General features: G+C 37.7%; 1 protein-coding gene across 2 annotated transcripts in view; it reads right to left on the bottom strand.

Annotated features, from left to right (window-relative positions):
- Nucleotides 1–23592, bottom strand: part of PEX3 (peroxisomal biogenesis factor 3) — a 32928-nt gene that overhangs the window by 8934 nt on the left and 402 nt on the right. For both annotated transcript variants that reach the window (XM_086318128.1, XM_086318127.1), the window contains exons 2-8: nucleotides 15908–16039; nucleotides 11087–11168; nucleotides 3559–3602; nucleotides 2039–2163; nucleotides 1702–1768; nucleotides 1540–1594; nucleotides 823–991 (exon numbers count right to left, since the gene is read on the bottom strand). In XM_086318128.1, coding sequence (XP_086174254.1) covers nucleotides 823–991; nucleotides 1540–1594; nucleotides 1702–1768; nucleotides 2039–2163; nucleotides 3559–3602; nucleotides 11087–11168; nucleotides 15908–16039 — 674 coding nt within the window. The remainder of the gene's footprint in view (nucleotides 1–822; nucleotides 992–1539; nucleotides 1595–1701; nucleotides 1769–2038; nucleotides 2164–3558; nucleotides 3603–11086; nucleotides 11169–15907; nucleotides 16040–23592) is intronic.

Below are 23592 nucleotides of genomic sequence, written 5' to 3'. Positions count from 1 at the left end.
AGCAATTACTTTAAAAGAGGCCTATAACCTGTGCTGCTGCTGCTATGTCGCTTCAGTCGTGTCCGACTCTGTGCGACCCCACAGACGGCAGCCACCAGGCTTCCCCGTCCCTGGGATTCTCTAGGCAAGAACATCCTTGGTATTTTTATTATTCTTAATCAATGAGTAATTTAGATCACAACTGTCTGGGACACACCAGGGTATAGTGTGGCTGATACCTGTTAGAACTGGTAACACCATGGCTGCTAACTGTTAGAACTGGCCTTCTTTGTTTCCCAACTGGATGAATACAACCTCCTTCAGTGCACTCTGATACTGTCATCACTGATTTATCTTAAAAAGCAAACATGATTGTGGTACTGACCTGATCAAAATTCACCTTTGTCTAGAACTGAAGTTTAGACCCTTTATCTTGGCATACAAAGCTCTTTATGATACTGTCCCCAACTACCAGCTTTATCTTCTGTTACTTGATCTCATACAAATATGCTTTAGCCACTGGAACTGAATTTGTCTTCTGAATTCCCCAGGTTTACTGAACATGCTTATTCATTTTATATCCCAATCATACATCATACTGTCTGTCACATAACTAATATTCAATAAAATCTTGTGGAATATCTAAAATGCTTTCTAACTAGAAATCAATCACATTTATAGTTTGTTTTCTAAATTAGTGAGGTTTTATTTAAATTATTGAAATATATGTCTTTCAATCACTTACCTTTCAAGAGACTCAGAAATATAAATTTTAAGACATAATGAAAAAAACATTAAAAACAAAGAGTAACTGGTTTGCTTAAATAGTTTTGAATTAAGCACCTGAACTGCTAATGGAGTTTCTTCATCTGGCATCATATAATGGCATAATAAAGATTTGGATCCATCATTATTAATCCAAGAAGATGATTTATGCTGCTCAACGAGATCTCTGATTTCTTTCAGTTTTTGCTCCAAGTCCAAAAGGGACAAAGAATGTTTAAGAGAAACACTAGAAAAAGAGAAAGGAAACTGGGATAAGTGAAACTATACAGCACGTCCTATTAATACTCTTTTCCTAACAGGTTACTACCAGAGATCCTGTTTCATCCAGTCAAACCTGAAACTGCTGACTATGAAATCATTAGAGTAGGTTAAGAAATCAGCCACTGGTTTGGGGCCAAGAGAAATCTTGTTGCAGATTTCACAAGAAAATTCCCACTGTGATTAAAGACACTGCCTGTATGAACAGGAGTTAAAAGCCTCAGAGGCAGATTTTTAAAAGCAGGTCTTTTTTCTCATGACCCAAATATTTTTTGGTTTGTTTTGAAATCAATCAATATACAATGAAACATTAAAGCTTTCCCCTTAGTCAAAAGGTTGATACTGATGAAGAAAACAGATTCTACAATGTAATACCCCAGGGCTGTGTCTGTATTAGGTTAAAAGAGTTTTGCAGACCACCGTTTGTCAAGTCACTAGCTTCATTAGAACTATGTTAATTTTTCTTTTATTCATCAGAATCAGGAAGTTAGGAAAAGCCAAAGCAAAATGTCTTACCTTCCTAAAATCTTCTGCACAGCTTGTTTAATGACAGTGATCAATTCTGTCAGGCCTATAAAAAGAAAAATAAATGTAAAAGCCTTGTTTACATTTTCAATTCCTCAATAATACAAATGAATGAATTAGAATTAGTTTACAGGTCATAAATAAGAATCTTACCATCTCCAAGGAGGTGCTGAATACTTGATAAATATTGCTGTTGGACATCTGGGGGAGCAAGAACTGTCTGTACAAAATAGACATAAGGTACTCAATATTATTAATAAATAATGTTTTCATTATAACTTAAGCTGAGATTCTAGGACCTAGAACAATAGGAAATACTAGTCTTCAACATAACAAAAAGTCTAGTTTCAAAATATGAAGAAAAATAATGGTTACAGTTTATAATCACATGAAATATAATTATTCTATATAAATTATCATGATAATATTTGGTTAAATTTTGAATCTCTTGAAAGATAAGGCAGTATCAATTTAAGTCTATTAAACTTACGGTGCCATTTTTGCCAACTGCTGCATTATCCAAATAAATATATCCACCGATTATGTTTAACTGGACTCGCAAAAGAACCACCAGCATGCAAGTACTGTACACAGCTACAATACTTCTTGTGAAACCTTTGCAGAGAAAAAAAAACCTCTTGGTACTAATTATTAAAACACAAACAAATGTGTAAAATCACAAACCATCCCTATGTTATTTTTTCATAAGACAACTTAAAATATACATTTATAATTATTTCAAGTACAAAAATGTATCAATTTAAAATATTTCATAGTTTATCTGCTTACAAAATATTTATTGTCAATTAGGAATGATCTCTTAATTGAAACAGTAATCAATAAAGATAATAACCAATATGTTCAGTGAAGGGTTAAAGGACTGGGAAGCACTCAGCGTAGCCTCAGAACTCCGAGCTGTCCAGGGAGCTCGTTCAGAATCAGAGAAGAGGGTTGAGCATGAAGAGCTCCAGCCGTCACTGGCAGGTAAAAGAGGACAAAGGATAAGCTCATACAGGGATGGAGGAAGGTACAGAAAGACAGAGACCAGTCTTCACAGGGTGCTTAGGACAGACTGTTCAAAACAGAGGTAAGGGAAAGGTGTTGACTCTTGCTGAGAGGAGGAAAACGTCCAGTGGATTTAGCAACACTACTGATCTTGTGATATCTGCTTGGATGGAGATACAGGAGTGGAAACCAGGCTCCAAGTGTGTCAGAGAGTGAATGGGAGTGCAGAAGAAAATACAGAGAATATAGAAAGCTTTCGTATTACACAAGGGAGATGAGAAAGTACAATAGTTTGAAAGGAAATATAGGGTACTACACAGGTTTATTTCATTTCCAAACAGGCAAAGCTTAAGCATGATTTGTGCTTCCCTGGTGGCTCAGTGGTAAAGAATCCACCTGCTAAGCAGCAGACACGGGTTCAATCCCTCGGTTGGGAAGATCCCCTGGAGAAGGAAATGGCAACCCACTCCAGCATTCTTGCCTGGGAAATTCCATGGACAGAGGAGCCTGGGAAGGTATAGTCCATGGGGTTGCAAAGAGTCAGACATGACTTAGTGACTAAACAACAAGCATGATTCAGTTAGGAAAATACAAGAATGATGAGTATGAAGTTCTGAGACATGGAGATATATATATCTATCTGTCCTAGGGAAACTTTTTGTTTGAAATTTTTATCACTAATCAAAGTTTGCATACAATATCAAAGTAAAATTACTATTTAGGTTGGAGTAAAAACTTCTTTTATTGTAGCTATCAGTACCTAATATACACATATGTAGTCTAGGATAGGTTTATGTATTATTATAACAATAATACCACCACCACCACTAATATTACTAAGTAGTTTCTATGACCAGTAGACATCAATCTACTTGCTTCATGAGAATTATTTAATCCTGATGACAACTCCATGTGGTAGGTAAAAAAGAGTCACCCACATAATAGAATACAACAATTTCCCATTAAAAATATTTTAAGGCTATGCCTTGAAATATGTAGGCTTACTTATTATCTTCAGATCCTCCCATATTTCTAGCTTGTTTGAAGGCCTAAAGAAAAATATCAGAAAATATGAAAATAATAATCTAGATAATTTAATAGAAAACTTTGAACTTTGCAGTTCAATATTTAATTATATTTTATCACAAGATAACTGTAACAGTACAAACAAAGCCCATAAACTATACTAGAAAATGACTATAATTTCAGTAACTGATGGTAACACCCATTTTCATAAAAGTCAGAGACAGGACTTAGCGACTAGACGACCACCATCACCATTACCTGTGTGTGTCCTTCCAGTCTTTCTCCTCCTTCTGAGCATATGCGTATGTGTACTATAAAATCATACAGGAAAACAGGAGTAATATTTATCTTTCCCTTATTTACTATTTTACAAATAATGAAGTAGGTCTATAATCCTTCAATGGTAAGTATTTTTTTTTAAATATCATTACAAACACAGGCATTTAAATGTATATTTAATGTGTTTCTACCTACTGTAGTTGTTACCCTTATTGATTTTCAAACTGCCCGTCTTTGACCATTGTGGGGCTATCCAGGTTACTTCCTAAGTTCTTCTGAAATGAACCCTTTAGTCTTTGACAGCTTCCTTGCTTTTGGACACAAAAGGTGTCTGGGTTCATTTTGTTCAATTTTTGCTGCAAGCCTGAAATCATCCATTTCTCTGACAGTCCTGGTTCAGAAAACTCAGCTAGTACACTATATGTGTGTATTTATTTGTTGTACATATATTAAAGAGATAAAGTACATCATGAATTCATATTTATACTTCTAATTCAAAATTAGGATTACTTTTTTTTAACAATCTCATTAATCTTATATCTGTATTTCTTTCTGCCTGCACTAGAAATCAGTGAAACCAATATAATTACAATTTGCTTCATCCCTCACTCTGTGGACAACAGTCTCAGAATAGCAATACTGAAAAAAGAGTTTAAGGTTTTTGTTTTTTCAATTCTGTATGCTCTAAGAGTATATATCCCACTAAAAATACACAGTCAAATTTCTGTTTTAAAGTCACTTGGCATAGTTTCTGTTGGGCTTCCCTGATGACTCAGTGGGTAAAGAATCTGCCTGCAATACAGGAGACACAGGAGACATGGGTTTGATCCCTGGATCGGAAAGATCCCCTGGTGAAGGAAATGGCAATCCACTCCAGTATTCTTGCCCGGAAAACCCCATGGACAGAGGAGCCTGGCAGGATCACAAGGAGCTGGACGTGACTAAGCACGCAGGCACAGCAGTTTCTGTTTTTGTGCTTACGGCACCAACTAGATGCACATTTAGGTTATTTCATTTAATTTACTATCACTTTAGACACTGCTTTCAAACACTAAACATAGTTATAAATGTGTAAAATATTTACTTATTTATAAATATTTGTATTTATACTCCCCGATGACTTTACAACATAGGATATTCAAAGAAGTCTGTTTCTGTTCACTTTTGTTTCCTTCTTCATAGGCAACTATTAAAAATATCCTTTAACTTTGTATTGTTTTTCTTTATATAGGCAAATATATATATATATATATATATATTCATACCTGCCCCTTTAGACAAATGGTAGCATACTATATACATCTTTACTTTAACTTTTTAAAACTTGCAACAATATAGCCTGGACATCATTCCATAATAGTATTAGATAACAGCCATCTTTTTTTTTTTTTTAAACCACAGCATAGTACTCCAATGTACTATGCGGATGGAGTTCACTGCTGTTCAAATCACCTTCGTGGTAGAACCAGTTTTTTTGTTTGCATATTTCCAATCCGTCACAGATGAACACTTTTGTAAAATACAATAAAAATAACTTACAAGAAAAATGAAATAAAAAAATGACAAAAACACAATCCCATATTCTTTATTATTATTATCAGACATAAATTTACATTTCAATAAGAAGTTGAACTACCATTACCACTGTGGGATATTACTAGTTTCTTATCTTTCTTTGCCACTGGAGGGACTGCAGAGCTTCAGGTAACCTTTTACTAGATGGCACAAGTTTGACAGCTACATGGAGAAAATCCTACCAGGGGCCTACTGCAGCCTTAGCTACTGCTCAAGCCTTGTTGTGGAATACCATATTTTAGTCCCATATTAAACTGGGTATCAACCATAATTCAGGGATTAGGTATTTTAATGCAGTTAAATCACATCTCTTGAATGTTGCCTAAGATAAATCTCAAAGTGATTCTTACCGAAATTCTAAATGAAATAAGAAAATAGTAGTTCCAAAATTTTAATACAGGAAGTACTCAATAGCAGCTGGCTATGGAAAGGCATGAAAGAGATCTCTAGTCTTTCCCATTCTGTTGTTTTCCTCTATTTCTTTGCACTGATCGCTGAGGAAGGCTTTCTTATCTCTTCTTGCTATTCTTTGAAACTCTGCATTCAGATGCTTATATCTTTCCTTTGCTCCTTTGCTTTTCGCTTCTCTTCTTTTCACAGCTATTTGTAAGGCCTCCCCAGACAGCCATTTTGCTTTTTTGCATTTCTTTTCCATGGGGATGGTCTTGATCCCTGTCTCCTGTACAATGTCACGAACCTCATTCCATAGTTCATCAGGCACTCTATCTAACAGATCTAGAAGAAGATATCAAGAAGAGGTGGCAAGAATACACAGAAGAACTGTACAAAAAAGATCTTCACAACCAAGATAATCACGATGGTGTGATCACTCACCTAGAGCCAGACATCCTGGAATGTGAAGTCAAGTGGGCCTTAGAAAGCATCACTATGAACAAAGCTAGCGGAGGTGATGGAATTCCAGTTGAGCTATTTCAAATCCTGAAAGATGATGCTGTTCTGAAAGTACTGCACTCAATATACCAGCAAATTTGGAAAACTCAGCAGTGGCCACAGGACTGGAAGTGGTCAGTTTTCATTCCAACCCCAAAGAAACACAATCCCAAAGAATGCTCAAACTACCGCACAATTGCACTCATCTCACACGCTAGTAAAGTAATGCTCAAAATTCTCCAAGCCAGGCTTCAGCAATACGTGAACTGTGAACTTCCTGATGTTCAAGCTGGTTTTAGAAAAGGCAGAGGAACCAGAGATCAAATTGCCAACATCTGCTGGATCATGGAAAAAGCAAGAGAGTTCCAGAAAAACATCTATTTCTGCTTTATTGACTATGCCATAGCCTTTGACTGTGTGGATCACAAGAAACTGTGGAAAATTCTTCAGGAGATGGGAATACCAGACCATCTAACCTGCCTCTTGAGAAATCTGTATGCAGGTCAGGAAGCAACAGTTAGAACTGGACATGGAACAACAGACTGGTTCCAAATAGGAAAAGGAGTACGTCAAGGCTGTATATTGTCACCCTGCTTATTTAACTTATATACAGGGTACATCATGAGAAACGCTGGACTGGAAGAAGCACAAGCTGGAATCAAGATTGCCGGGAGAAATATCAATAACCTCAGATATGCAGATGACACCACCCTTATAGCAGAAAGTGAAGAGGAACTCAAAAGCCTCTTGATGAAAGTGAAAGTGGAGAGTGAAAAAGTTGGCTTAAAGCTCAATATTCAGAAAACAAAGATCATGGCATCCGGTCCCATCACTTCATGGGAAATAGATGGGGAAACAGTGGAAACAGTGTCAGACTTTATTTTTCTGGGCTCCAAAATCACTGCAGATGGTGACTGCAGCCATGAAATTAAAAGACGCTTACTCCTTGGAAGGAAAGTTATGTCCAACCTAGATAGCATATTCAAAAGCAGAGACATTACTTTGCCAACAAAGGTCTGGCTAGTCAAGGCTATGGTTTTTCCTGTGGTCATGTATGGATGTGAGAGTTGGACTGTGAAGAAGGCTGAGCGCCGAAGAATGGATGCTTTTGAAATGTGATGTTGGAGAAGACTCTTGAGAGTCCCTTGGACTGCAAGGAGATCCAACGAGTCCATTCTGAAGGAGATCAGCCCTGGGATTTCTTTGGAAGGAATGATGCTAAAGCTGAAACTCCAGTACTTTGGCCACCTCATGCGAAGAGTTGACTCATTGGAAAAGACTCTGATGCTGAGAGGGATTGAGGGCAGGAGGAGAAGGGGATGACAGAGGATGAGATGGCTGGATGGCATCACTGACTGGATGGACTCGAGTCTGGATGAACTCCAGGAGTTGGTGATGGACAGGGAGGCCTGGCGTGCTGTGATTCATGGGGTCACAAAGAGTTGGACACGACTGAGCGACTGAACTGACTGACTGACTGATGGAAAGGCAAATTAAGGTTATCTGTCTTGAAGCTGTACTTAGCTGGCATGATTTTGGTGGGACAGGACAGAATTATAGCCATACAGGACATTTCTTCATTTTGACATTCACTGCTAACAGACTTAAAAGTAGATTTAGGTGAAAGTGAAATTGGTAGTCGCTCAGTTGTGTCCGACTCTGTGCGACCGCATGGACTGGAGCCCAGCAGGCTTCTCCGTCCGTGGAATTCTCCAGGCGAGAACACTGGAGTGGGTTGCCATGCCCTTCTCCAGGGGATCTTCCTGACCCAAGGACTGAACTCAGGTCTCCCACATTCCATTTGAGCTACCCAGGAAGATTTAATTGAGATGAGACCTAATGTACAGTATGCTGAATACAGTTAATAATGCTTCTGTATACTTGGAATTTCCTGAGAATAGATCTTAGGTGTTGTTACCACACGTTAAAAAAATGGTAACTATGTGAAGTGATGGATATATTAATTAGCTTGATTGTGGTGATCATTTTTAATGTATGTGTTTACAAAAAATGAGAAAAAAATTCACTTTATCTTTTTAAAAGATTCTAATTCCAAACCTATGTAAAGGGTACTTTCTATGCCAAGATTCCTATCAAATGATTTGTCTAATGGAAATCAACTCCAAGTTAAATATGACCAGACTCTTTAATGTTACCAAAATATATTACCAAATTAAGAATTAAACTAATCCTAAGTGTTCTGCCTCTCTTGTGATGAAGGATGTTTAAGATTCTTTGCCACTGAAACTTCATTGCCCCCAACTGCATATAACAATTTCAAATCAAAAGAAAGGTAAGAAAAAATAACACGAAAATATTTAAAGAGGAAACAGGGAATGAGGAGAACTGTTGTCCATCTTATCCTTCCAAGAATTCTCCTCTCTGTGTAAAGAGGGCTCATGCCTTTTCTTTAAAGCTGCCCAGGTTTTACCCATCAAAATTAATCCCTTTGCTCTCTAGCCTCTCACATTTTCTTCCCACATTTTGCTTTTACTTTTTAACACAGACTAACCATAATTCAATGTCTTGAATTATGACAATTTATTTCATCTAATTCCTCCTTTGGATGACAAGGTCTTAAAGGGACAGAGACCTTATCTTAATTATCTTGAATCCTATGTTTAATCACCAAGAAAGAATGCCACTGTGTTTGTTGCTACACTTATTGTGTTTGTTGCTACTGATATGCTGCTTTTAATAAAGTGTATTCACTTATTTCATTTGTCTTGTCTTCCCAACAAGACTAAAATTTAAGGCAATTAAAGCCTATTTTTGTATCTCTTCCTTATGTGCATACAGGTAATTAAGTATTTATTTTACTGGGAGCAATCTGCTTGTATGCTTCTTCTTTATATAGTTATATGAACTAATTTATAAATTAAACCCTACATCCATAAGTAGTAAAAGTGTGTCAATCTCTAAGAATCACGAAGTTAGGGGAAAAATTTGTATTGTTAGCATTATACTTTAATCAGATTTAAAAATCTGATCAATTGGTTGAAGGAGAGAACGTCCAGGTTCTACCTTTTCTAAAATAGTTATCTCTAGGAACTGTCAGCAAGATGTTGATAAGTAGAGTTGTAACTCTGTGTGGACTATGGACAGTCAATAATATGTACTTAGTTGCACTATTGCAAAATGGGTGTATTATCCAGGTACTCACACTTTTTTGGGGGGGATACATTTTCTTTTATTGTTACTTGACTTTTAAACTTTGTTTTAACCCTTTAAAAACTGCTTGTGACACAATTTGCCTTAAATCCATTCAAAGCTGTGTATGTTTTCCAATTAAAAAATTACAATTTACACTCTCCAAAAACACTACACAAATCTATTGTATACAATTCCATTTGTGTACCCGAGTACACAAACCCATTGTTATTTTGGAAGGTATGACTTGATTATAGAAAATGTTTTCAAAGGAACTTTCCAGCTTGCTGTGTCATCTTCCTGAACACTAAATTCCTATTTGCAAAGTGCAGACGATAGATACTATCTGCCTCACAAAGATATTGTGGAAATTAACTGGGAGGGCTTCCCTGGTGGCTCAGAGGTTAAAGCGTCTGCCTGCAATGCAGGAGACCTGGGTTCAATCCCTGGGTCGGGAAGATCCCCTGGAGAAGGAAATGGCAACCCACTCCAGTATTCTTGCCTGGAGAATCCCATGGATGGAGGAGCCTGGTGGGCTACAGTCCACGGGGTCGCAAAGAGTCGGACACGACTGAGCGACTTCACTTTCACCCAAATGTATCCAGCACCGGGCCTGGAACAGACAGACACTCCAGAAAGAGCACCTTCTATCCCTTGCCTACTGGAGGATGGTTACAAGGCAGGTGAATATTTTTCGCTAAGGGCCCAATTATTAAAATACATTCAAGTGAAACCTTTCCCCACTCCTCACCCCTACTCTCTTCTTGTCCATTAAAGGAAGAAGCATTTCCTTCTGGAAATCTTTTTAAATTAACAGAGCATCACACTAAATTACAGTATTTCAATACATACTACGGGCTTCCCAGGTGGCTCAGTGGTAATCTGCCTGCCAATGCAGGAGACGTAGGTTTGATCCCTGGATTGGGAAGATTCATGGAGAAGGAAATGGCAACCCACTCCAGTATTCTTGCCCAGGAAGTCCCATAGACAGGGGAGCCTGGTGGACTACAGTCATGTGGTTGCAAAAGAATCAGATACAACTTAGCAACTAAACAAAAACATATTATGCTCCATGTATAAGGGCCTCTATGTGAAAGGTAGACTGTCATGGTATGATAAATCATTATCATACGTTCATGTTTTATTTGTACTTCATCTTATTAATCATATAAAATGTAAGTTCATATGCCTTATTTATTTAAAATGTACGTTCACATGCTTTATCTATTACGCCGTAAACACTTTAAGAGACACAGATTTAATATAACTAGCAGCTTCACAACATCTGGTTCAGCAACACATTCAATAAGTACTCAAAATTATATTTCTGAATAAACGTCAAAGTGACAGAACACCTCTTCACATGAAAACCAGAATACATACAAATACTGTCACCCTAAATACTTTGCACATCAAGGTAGAGCATAAACAAATGCACGAAATATGAATTCAATGATATTGTTAGTAAATATTTTTTTATAAGTGTGTCTATTTATCTTAAGCTTTAATTAGATAGAAAAATAAGGAAATTAAAGACTTTTGAAAAGTATTTCAGATACAGTCTATAAACTCTCAGCGTGCTGCAAAAAGAATTGCTATAACTTGAGTTTACCTGGTTTTCAGCAGAGCTGTAAGGCTCTCAGAGTTGAGTTGCTGCATCAAGGCCTCTCTCAGTGTTGGGAGCATGGACAGCACTGTAATACAAACAGAAAATTAGAAAGTTCATGAGTGACAGGACTGCCTTCACCGAGAAATGCACATTGTTTTGGGCTACATGACAGAGCTAGCAAATAATGAGTGTCAGAAGGGAAGGTGAAGGCTGGAGTTTTCAAATAAATTTTTAATAATAAAAACTAGTTACATACTAATAAATCACTTACCTGCTCACACAAAGCAAAATTATGCATATACCTATTATGATCACAATTACATATAGAAGAAAAAATGGGAAGAATTAATTCCCAAATCTTAACAGTGTTGGTCTTTAACCTATGGACTATGGATAATTCTTTATTTTTGCAGATCTTTTAAAAAAAAATGTTTATTTCTGATTTAATAAAATGATGTTTTATCTTTAGCTGTACCTTTTGCTTCACATTTCTAATTTTAGAAAACATTTAGTTATTAAAATTACTACACACAGTGGGCTTCCCTGGTGGCTCAGTTGGTAAAGAATCTGCCTGCAATGCAGGAGAGTGCTTGCAACGCAGGTGACCTGAGTTCGATCCCTGGGTCAGGAAGATCCCCTGCAGAAGGAAATGTCAACCCACTCCAGTATTCTTACCTGGAAAATCCCATGGACAGAGGAGACTGGTGGGCTACAGTCAGTCCATGGGGTCACAAGAGTCGGACATGACTTAGCGACTAAACCACCAACCACCACCACAAAGCGTAGGCATTTGCTATAACCTAGACAAAAGCGCATCAGGCTATTAATAGAAACTCAGAACTGCTGAGATGTAGTTTTGGTTTTGACAATGGCTACTGCCTGTAACTCTAAATACCAACATGTTGTAGAAGTGTAAACACATAAATTTAAAGTGAATGTCTAACACTAAAGAAGCAATGATAACAATATGAAAAAATATCAGAGATTACAAATGCTATATTCTAAAAGGGAAAACTTTAGTGTATGATTTTTACTTCTTGACTAGGCAGGACATTATAAAATCCATGTCAATTTTTTTTCTATAGGAAGTTCAGCTTCTGACCTACTCTAATCCTTTACTTCAGCGCTGCACTCTGTTGCTTCAGCATATTTCCTCAAGGCACGTGATTAAATCACCTAACCTACTGAGACCACTAGCGATAGCAGGAGCTCAGAGTCAATGTAAAATGTAGTTTCTTAGTGTCCATGGTATATATATCTAGCCTAAGCATGATATTTTATCCTACCAAGAAAAAGCACTCGGGAGAGATAAGAGCTCCTGACTTCCCACTTGAGCATATTCAACTAAAGACAAGGCTATTCTTCTCTTCCAGGCATCTGTACTAACACTGAACAAATATGTTTCTGTATTGAGTTGAATACAGCTTTCATGTCCTGTTTTAGCCATCCGGCCTCCATGATAAACACCCCTGGTGCAACCACAAATCACAGGACAACCCTTCACCTGCCTTGAATCTGTGCGACCCTGAGCAAATCATTTAACCCCGTGCCTCAGTTTCCTCATCTGTGAACTGAGGGTGACAGTGGGTCTACCTCACAGGACTGCTGGAAGGGTTAAGGATAAAAGGCATTTAGAACACTGCTTCTTTACACATGGAAGTGCTCAGTAACTGTTAGCGCTTTTTAATATTATACTTATTTGGCTTCTTCTGACACATTCCAGTTTGTATCTCCTTAACATGTGAGAGGCAGAAATGGACTTGTGCTCTGACTACCACAGAGCATGTTATATAACTACCTTTGAGCCGAACAGACTTTACTAGTGTAGTCTAAGAGTAAATTAATATTTCCAGAAGTCATATCCTACTCTGTTCATAATAAGCTTATGCTCACCTAGAATTCCCACTCTTTTCTCATACATCCTGCTTCTAAGCAAGTTTGGATAATCCTGACTCAGTACAATTGACTTTTAATGCAGAACAATTCTTTTATCCCAGTCTATCACTTAAATGGGACTAGACTATTCTGTATTCCAAAACTTCATTTGTAGTGTTAGTTACACATCCAAGCATTGTGTCATGTGTAAATTTCATGGTCATTCTTTACAAATCTTTAATAAAAATCATGAACATGATAAAGTCAGTGGGCAGGGTACAGAGGCATTCCACTAGATGCTATCTTTCAAACTAGGACCAGCTTCTCATGTTAAAAAACTAATTATATTTACCTAAAAGCACTAAATTTTTCTAGTATGTTCATTACCTCTTACTCAAAAGAATAGAAATTACTTATACGATTTGTAACCCCATTATCAATATACATCAGAAAGCTAATTTCGAAATTTTTTCAGTGAACCTATATTTTGGCTTTTAGCACCATATTTTAGTTTTAACTGCCTTATATTAGCTATTTATTCATCTAACGGGTGTGATGGTCATGGAAATGTGCTATCCACACATTTTCTGCTGGGAGGAGCCATAACTGACTGAGAGCTCTAGCTGCCATGTCTCTGGATGTAAACTGCTCCCAGACAGGGACAGTTACTTAGTGAGGATACAAAAGCAGGCCCACTTCTGAGGGACTCCTCTACCAGAACTCTTCGGCTTCAGGACTCCCGATTGGCCTGTCAAGATTTCTCAGAACTGTGCTGTTGTCAGAGTCTCTTCTTACCCAACCTTCCTTCCTTTGCCCGTTCTAGTCACAGCATCACACCCGCACCAGGAGCTGAAGGCTCTCCTTGGTAGCTTCTGTTCCCCGCCTCTTATTCTGCAGGGGTGTCCTCCCAGTCAGTCTCCTGTACATCTAACTGCATCTGAGCTGTGCTGCTCAGAGCACTTAAATTGACACAAGGGTCCATGTCAAGCTGAGATGTATTTTCAGACCCCAGAAGTTAGTTTTTTCCACTTTTTAAAAATTTGAGTAATAACTAGAAATGAACTATTCTTAAATTAGTCATTACCAGTGGAGAGAGGGAAGAGGAGGAGGGACATTATAACAGTGGGCGGGGGGGAGGGTTATTATGGGATTATATGAAATTATGTATGTGAAACTTCTGAAAATTATAAAGCACTACAGAATTTAAAGAATCTCTCATTCAAGAGATGAGATTTTTTTTTTTCCCTTAAAATAAAAGGAAAGGAAAAATGGAATGTTCTTATTCTCTAAAAATTCATGAAATTGCCCTTGGTAGTACCACTATGTTGAAAGCTAAATACTGATTCAAAGAAATACATAATTTTTAAAAAGTTGTTTGTTACTGAGCATTTATTACATATCAAGCAGTTTATATAAATTATCTCATCACTTCCTCATAAAATATTTATGAAGTGCGTTTTATGATGATCATTTTATAGAGAAAGAACTACATTTAGATTTGCCCAAAGACACATAGACATCACAAGCAAAACTAGGAATGGAACCAGAACTGCCTCCACCTTGAACCTGTGCTCTTACTTACTGTACCTTATCTGAGTTGCCATTTTATATAGCATTTATGATTAATTTTTTCTTTATAGACTGAAGTATTATTATTTCAAACATTAAAAGCCATACTATGGCCACAACTAAATGTGTCTCTTAACCTTCTTAATTCCAGTCTCTTTATCTGTCAAATGAGACTAAACTAAAAATAAAGTTCTTCCAACCTTGAAAAAAAAATTCTACTTTTAAAATTGAACAAAAAGAACCTACCTTTATAATTTCTTTCTAAATTAGTTGTTCTTGAAAGAAGGAAGGATTAGACTTGAAACAACAAACAAAGAAAAACAAGTTTGACATGGATTTGAAGACTAATTCTTCAAGGAGTTAAGAAAAATATATCACAACACCTTGCCTTCTTCAAATATGGGCAGCTGATTTTGTCACAGCATCCTTCCAGGAGGTTTCTAGCTCTGGAGATTAAATTATTACCACTGATTCACACTGGTTGAATGTATACTACTGTGCTAGATGGACAGTTCTGCAGATGCCTCTGTAAGTGTAGGAAACGGGAGTCTTGACTATGGCCTACATGGCCAGAGCGCAGCAGGGCACTCCCGCAACCTCACCTCCTACCACACTTCTTCCATTACTCATGCTACTCCAGCTACACAGCCTTTCTGCTGTTTCTCAAATATGGGAATAGCCAAGCTTGTTTCCACCTCAGGCATTCTCTCCATTGTCCCACTTAATTTCTCCTTAGAGGTAAAGAGGCCTGATTCTGTTGGTTGCCCTACCTTAAAGAGCATCCCCACCCCTCACACAGCTCATTCTCCTTATAAACAGTTAAAGCTATTTACCTGGTGTTTATCATCATTTTCTCCCACTAGCATATAAACGGGCTTCCCTGGTGGCTCAGACAGTAAAGCGTCTGCCTGCAATGCAGGGGACCCGGGTTCAGTCCCTGGCTTGGGAAGATCCCCTGGAGAAGGAAATGGCGACCCATTCCAGTACTCTTGCCTGGAAAAGTCCATGGACAGAGGAGCCTTGTAGGCTATAGTCCATGGGGTCGCAAAGAGTCGGACACGACTGAGCGACTTCACTTCACTTCAGCATATAAACTCTGAATGCCAGGTCTTTTTTTCTTCAATTGCTCACCTTATGCTTCCCCAGTACTGAGTATTTGCTGGATGAATAAAGAAAATGAATAAACTAGCATTTATGTTGCATTATTAATTTACATTGATTTTTCAAATCCACATTAAATGATGTATTTCAGTTAAATCAGGTAAACACTTGCTAGATTTGTCATTTTTGCCTTTTCCTCTAATTTTGCTCCTGGAGATACGTAAATTAATATAAATCATCAAGCAACTTTACACATGTATAAATATTTCTCTGTCTTACCTGTCATATTGCAAGTCCTCTGGTTGCTTTCAAAATGATACTGTCGTCGTGCCTGGGCAATGTATTCTGCAGCCTCCCTTTCTTGTATTTCTCTGATTTTCTTCTGTCCATATTTTCCCAGGATATATACTCCTAAAATTATTTTCAAAAACAAGTTAGTATACTAATCCAGTTTATTAGAGTATTAAAAATTCCAAATGGTATTTTTAACCCAAGTTTTCCAAATATAGGGCTTATATTAGTGAAAAGCTAAAAATCACAACTTTTAAAAACCTAAATTAAAGAATTATATAAAAATTGCAACCTAAAGAAAAAGAAAAGGAGATTGGCATTTTAAAAGTCAATGGCAGATGGGTACATAAAGATGAAGTCTGAAGAAACAGAAAGGAATTAAGTGTACAAAGTCAGGCGATGCCTTTAATAGTGAACTGGAGATATTCTAAGTGTCCAACAAAAGGGAATTGTTTAAATGCATTATGGCCTAGCTATACAATGGAATCTTACAGCTATTAAAAACCACATTGCTAAATAGTTCATGACTCAAGGAAATATCCATGTCATATTGTTAGACAATAAAATAAGATACTGAAAGTTTTGCTTTTTAATATAAGTAGATATATATGTAACAGTTGGATTTTAATTTCTAACAATGATCACTGCTGAAGAGTGGGGTAGTGGGTGACTTTTTTTCCTTCTGCTTGCTTCTCTATGGTTTCCACATTTTCTTCAATCAAAATGTAGTATTTTTAAAAATATAAGAAAAAATTTTAAAGGAAGACTAAAAGAAAGGTAGGTAGTCAGGCAGACATGGAGAACTAGAAACTTAGGCGAAAAAGGGAGGGGGAAGACTGTACAGAAATTCCTAACTTATAACAGTATAAAAATATAGGTGGGGTCGTGTGCCTGTAATTTACTTTAACACATATAAGTATAGACAGTGTAACATAAATGGGCACATTTTGGTCATACCCTGTGGGCAATCAAACGTCCTGGCTGGTAAAGTGAACACTCTGGCATGGTTAGTTAGCATTTGGTCAAAAGCCACATTTCAAGGTGTAAGTACTTAAACTAACTTTTACCAAGCACAATAAATATCAGAAATGGCTTTTTACAGATTAAATGTTTAAGATACTGGGTTAGCTAAAACATTTTAGTAATATTCATTTGAACAAGAATACACTAACCTAGCAAATCCTTCACCTTTTAGGAATAGATAGTTCAAAGGATTCTTAGACAAGAGAGTTAACCAAAAGGCCAACAAAATCCTACATTGAGAATATTGTTGCATTTGCTTCCAGTAAATCTTTTATGTGTGTTCTATTGCTGCATCAATAAAGGACACTGGGATTTCAATGAATTTACAGACCAAGTAATATACTGTTTTAATCTATGCTTGCTAACAGATGTTTTAACGTGTGCCAAATTTGTTTCATAATAACTTGGCAACAAGGTTGTAGGAAGTAACTAATCCTCACCTACCTCCAACTGTCTGTAGCCTTCAATACGACAAGAAGAATATAAGGATTGTATGTGAGCTCAGTAAATGGATTTGATGTTTGTCATCAGTGGGGAAGAGACAGTCCTCTAGGAACGTCAAAGTGAATACATATCCTGAACTATTTTCACCAATGTAAGCAATACAGATGAACTGATATGTTATATATCTTAAAAGTCATAGTTCAGTGAGAGTATGCGCTACAAATAATTAGAAACAAAGTGTGACTGCTTTTGTTTGTATGCAAATAAATGCATTTTACTCATCTGTAAATAATAAATCAAAATTCACATACGGCTCCAGAGCTACCCTTCTCATAACCCAGCCTCAATAAACTGATGGCAGTGCCATAATACTAACGGAATGAAGAAACTGATTTATGTTTCACAAAGTAGCTGTTTGACAGGCAACTCTCACATAACAACTTCTCAGTGAATTGCTTTTATTTGACTGATGGCTAAAAATTTTGTGTAACATAATTATTATTCCTCAAACAACAGTAGTGTAAAATGAAATGCTGCAACGACACCCCTTGAATAGTTAAGAATTTTCTGGAGTAACAATAAATTTGATTGGTCTATGTGCTTTCCTGAGGAGAAGGTCCACTGCTTTTATTAAATTTTCAAGAGTGTCTGATAAAAGTACTTTAGGGACTACAGTTGACCTTTCAACATCTCCAGGGTTAGGAGTGCAGAACATTCCCTCCAGAAGTGGAAAATCTGCATGCAACTTTACAGTGGGCCCACTGCACAGTTCTGCACCCTTGGATTCAACCAGCTGAGGATCTGCAGTGCTGCAGTATTTACTGAAAAAATCTGCATATAAGTGGCCCGCTTGCGTGCATGCATGTTCCCTCACTTCAGCTGTGTTTGACACTTTGCAACCCCATGGACCATAGCCCACCAGGCTCCTCTGTCCATGGTATTTTTTGAGCAAGAATATCGGAGTGGGTTGCCATTTCCATCTCCAGGGGATCTTCCCGACCCAAGGACTGAACCGGTGTCTCCTGCGTTGCAGAAGGATTCTTTACCGCTGAGCCACCAGGGAAGCTCCCTATAAAAGGTCTAGCACAGTTCAAACCTGTATTGTTCAAGCTCAACTAACTGTACTGTCTATTTGGTAACTGTAGTATATGGTTACTAAAGCTAAAAGAATAAATTATTATGGATTGAAGAGTGTCCTACGCCAAATTAACAAGTTGAAGCCCCAGTATTTCAGAAAATGACATTATGTGGAGATAGGGTCTTTGTAGCCATAATCAAGTTAAAAGGTCATTAGATGGGCTTGATCCAGTATGACTGCTGTTCTTATAAAAAGGGGAACACTGGACACAGACATGTGTACAGGGAAGATGACATGAAGACACAGGAGGGGAGAGTTATCTACAAGCCAAGGAGAGGGGCCTGAAACAGATCCTTCTCTTATAGCCCTTAGATGGAATAAATTCTGACCTCCAGAGCTGTGAGACAATAAGTTTCTCTTGCTTAAGCCACTCAGTATGTGGTACTCTGTTATGGCAGCCCTAGCAAACTAGCACGCAGTGTTAGCGTAAAATTCTATAATCCATTCTTTCCCTTGAATTAGCATTGAAGTAAGTCTCTACACAAGGACTAATTTATCCAGCTTCTCATTCTCAAAATTCATAAATTCTGGGGTTTTGTTGGTCAGATTTGTCTCCCTAGGGAAATAAGAATGAAGGCAGAGAATTCATTGCCTAAAACATGGAGCTCAGGATCTATACACCTGACTTGCTGCTTGAATTCTGGTCTGAAAGAGATCAGACACCGATAGCCGAGGCATCAACGAGGTAGGAAACTTTGAAGCATGTCCCATCTTTCTGGATTTAAATTTCTTCATAAAAATGAAAGATTTGGATTATAGGAGCTTTAAAATTTCTTCTTTAGTTATAAATAATGAAAATTCATTAAATATCTCAAAAAATAAATGTAAAATGTTTTGAGGTTTCCTTTCAGAACACGGATGGCAAAGCAAAATGTCTTCTAGTCTTTCTATATCATGAAGTGAAGTGAAAGTCTCTCAGTTGTGTCTGACTCTTTGTGATCCCATGGACTGTAGAGAATTCTCCTGGTACACAATTGACGCTCAATACATATTTGTGCTGAACATCCCCTTTCCCATGTTCCCTTCTCCTCTGTAGCTGTGACTCCAGCTGATTCTTCAGTGGGGCTTGCTGAACACGACTCTCTCTCTATGCTCCCACAGACCCTCCTCTGCCATGGTACTCTGATACGATGATCGCACTACTTTTGTTTATTTCCATTTCTGCTTTCTGGACGCACCATGAGTTCCTCAAAGTCAAGAAATGAGTCTTATTTCTCTGCATCACCTGAGTTGAAAAAGTGAGGCTAGTCACTCTCATTCAAATGTTTGTTGAATGAATGGATGAATTAATGAAAAACTAAAGAAACCAAGACATTACAGGGATTAAGATATAAATTATAAATCAATGCTCTGAGATTTTTATAAATCAGCAAGTGAATACATATGAATTTGGTTGTTCTCTGCAACACTTTTGCTGGCATTAAAGAGAAAAAAGAGAAAGTGTTATTCGCTCAGGCGTGTCTGACTCTTTGGGTTCCCATGGACTGTAGCCCACCAAGCTCCTCTTATCTACGGGATTTCCAGGCAAGAATACTGGGGTGGGTCGCCATTTCCTTCTCCAGGGCATCTTCCCAATCCAGGGATCAAATCTGTGTCTCCTGCACTGCAGATGGATTCTTTATTGTCTGAGTCACCTAGCACAGAGGTTTTCAAAGTGTGGCTTGGGCACTCCTGCAGGTGTACAATAACCTTCTAGGGCATCTGTGAGTAAAGATTATTTCTGTAATAACACAAATGCTCTTTGCCTTTTTCACTCTCATTCTTGTATGAGTGAGTGTACAGTGGAGTTTTCTAAAGACTACAGGACAGTGAGTATTGCAACTGACTAAATGTGCAAAAAGATATAAGCCAGACAGTAAAGAGATCGTAAAAATGTAAAACAATGCTACTTTTCTCACTTGTTTTCTGAAAATAGTATTTACATTAATATGTGATAGATTTACTATTGTCATTTTAAAATAATTACTATTTCAAAAATACTCTGGTTTTAATTTTTAATAGGGAAACAATTATTATTAGACATAAATTTTATAGAGCTCTTTAGAGTCCTTAATTTTTAAAAGTGTAAAGGAGACCTCAGGCCAAAAAGGTTGAGAACCACTGCTCTAGTCTTAAAACTGATCAAATCGTATGACTTTGTCTAAAGCAGTCATTCAAATTCCTAGTTATGAAGGCCCATAACTCAAAGTTTTTAACTGAGGTTTCCGCGCCCCCCCCCCGCCCCGCCCACCACTGGATGCACAAGCTTCTTGGGCAGGAATATTGATATCTTACCTAATTTGCAAGTCTATCAAAATATGCCACTTCCATGAAGCCTTTTCCTAATTTTTTTTTCCCAACTGCACATGCTATTTGCCAGTTTTATATGTATAGCATTTTTTCAGCTCTTACTGTTTTGCACACTTGTTGCTATGCTTTGAGTTTGTATCTCCTCTACATTCATCTGCGGAAATTCTAAGGCCCTATTCCATGGTGTTGGGAGGATGGAGTCTCTGGGAAGTGCTTAGGGCATGGGTGTGTAGCCCTCAAGAATGAGATTAATGTTCTTATTAAAGGGACTTCACTGAGATCCCTAGACCCTTCTGCCATGTGAGGATCTAACTCAGGAGCAGGCCCCCACCAAGCCAGGTTTGCCCCCTGATATTAGACTTGCAGGCTCCAGAACTGTCAGAAATAAATTTCTGTTATTATAAGCCACCCAGTCTGTGGTATTTTGTTATACCAGCTGGAACAAACTAAGTCATTTGTTTTCATTCCTCTCAGACCATAAGTTCATGAAGACAGAATGGTACAGTGTAGAAAGAGAAAGTGCTCTAGATCTAACACACTGGGGTTTGAGTTCTAGCTTCCTGGTTATGGACTCTGGGATCCTTGGCGAGTTTCTTAAATTCTTAGCAGTCTGGTTACCATGTTTTTGAATGCAGATAACAATAGCTATCTTGTCATCATCCCCACTCAACAGAAGAACTTAATATAGGGCCCACTGGGTACCCCCAAAATGGTAGCTATTACTATTAAAAATCTCTGTGAATCTTGTATTTCCAATCATATTACTTTCAACTCTATGGTGGTGGTTTAGTCAGTAAATCATGTCCAATTCTTGCAACCCCACGGACTGCAGTCCACCAGGCTCCTCAGTCCATGGGATTCTCCAGGCAAGAATACTGGAGTGGGTTGCCATTTCCTTCTCCAGGGGATCTGCCTAACCCAGGGATCAAACCCAGATCTCCTGAATTGCAGGCAGATCTTTACCGACTGAGCTACCAGGGAAGCCCTTCAACACTATTGGCAAGGGATACATGTTTCTTAAATTAGATTGATATGTACCACATTATAAGACCTATCCCTTGAAGAAGAAAGACTATGAGGCTCAAAGAAATGCCAGTCACACTCATCTACTCTTTTTTTCCTTTTAAACTGACATCCCTTTTTGCTATAAAATACTAGGATTACTTTCTTTTCCTGTTCCTCTGAACTTTCCCCCTGCCCCTCACCCTTGCCTTTCTCTTTCCTCTTAATCTGTACCTGTAAAGCTCTCGACAGATTTTTGGGGAAAAAAAAAAAAAAAAAAGAATGTATATCTCTTAAATGTACTTTTTTGCTTCCCTTATGATTATTTCTAATACACCGTTAGGTCATTCCACAAATCTAAAGGAGTATGCTATTTTTTCTTAGGTTCTAAAGAGACACCATTTTCTTTCCTTCAGTCGTGGCAAAAATATTCTATTTATACTTCTTCCATCACATACAAATCGTTAGCTTCTACAAATAAAGTGGACTCAGTAGTTTCAGCACAGTTTAAATATACATTAGATATCAGTGGATAAAAACGCTGAAAAATATTTTTATCTGTAAAGAATTTTTCAAATGCCATAAAAATTTATACTTGATCATTATTGATTTGTGATAGACCTCAGAGTAAAGGAAAACACTCACCTTGCCTCATTAACAAGAAGCCTGTTTCAAATTTTCAAGAATCAACAGAGCTGAATTACTAAGAGTACTGTCAATTTCAAATTGTTTGGGAGCCATAAAATATAATCAATAGTAAGAGAAAAACAACCAAATTTTTTGTGAAACTGCTGCTTTTGCCTTTGACTACTTTTGTAACCAAAGTATGTAGTTAGTGACAATATTTCTCAAAAAAACCCAATGCTAAAAATTCCCTCTTCTCATTCCTGCATTTCTTTCTCCTGTATCACCCAAGACATTTTGTTCTTCCCTTCAGGTCTCCACTCATTAGGACATGATAACTTTATGAGGAAAAGGCTCTCAAGATTGTTATCTAATCTGTTTCTAAATCTCCTCTCAGCCTGGGTAACTTAATTATGTGAATTAGTTGGAGTTCATCCCAGTCTTGAAGATCCTGCTTGCCCAGCATCCTGCAAGTACTTTCTTACTTCCTAGTTTACTACACAGTTTGTATTCTAAAAGAGCAGGAACAGAGCTAAAATATTGATCTGTGTTTCTAGCATATACCTTCTAGCACAGTCTTTCAGTACAACTGTGCTGTGTTCAAAAAATTCGAAATAACTTTAAACAAGACTCGAAGTGCAAGCTTTAGTTTACTCTCCTCCAATATTGTGAAACTTTTGCGAAGGATGAATGCCAAATCAAGTCCTGAGAGTGGCAAACAGAAGAATTTCATGGGAAAACAAGAGAAGAGAATAAGAAAAAAATGTGTAAGAGAACGGTGTCTTGAAACAAAAAAATAAGAGAGAGAGAGAGAGAGAAAAGAACCCAAGAAACAAACAACCCCCCACCACCCCCACCGCCCAAACACTGAGGTGGGTTATCCCAAAGGCAGTGAGAAAAAGGCGAAAAACAGAGTAAGGGGCAGTGCCAGGGCAAAGGGCACACATTTCACAATTGCAGAGATGTAAAGAGCCTTGGAGAAGGAAATGGCAAACCACTCCAGTACTCTTGCCTGGAAAATTCCCATGGATGGAGGAGCCTGGTAGGCTACAGTCCATTGGGTCGCAAAGAATCGGACACGACTGAGTGACTTCACTTTCTTTCTTTAAAGAGCCTTGGAGGTTTGGCACCCCATTCCCCGTCTCATGGTTGA

The sequence above is a fragment of the Bos grunniens genome, chromosome 9, assembly GCF_055505025.1.
Source record: "Bos grunniens cultivar Pamir isolate PY7600 chromosome 9, Bosgru_T2T1.0, whole genome shotgun sequence".
Classification (NCBI taxonomy): Eukaryota; Metazoa; Chordata; class Mammalia; order Artiodactyla; family Bovidae; genus Bos; species Bos grunniens.
The sequence above is the reverse complement of the archived record's forward strand: the minus strand, read 5'-3'. Positions and strand labels throughout refer to the sequence as shown.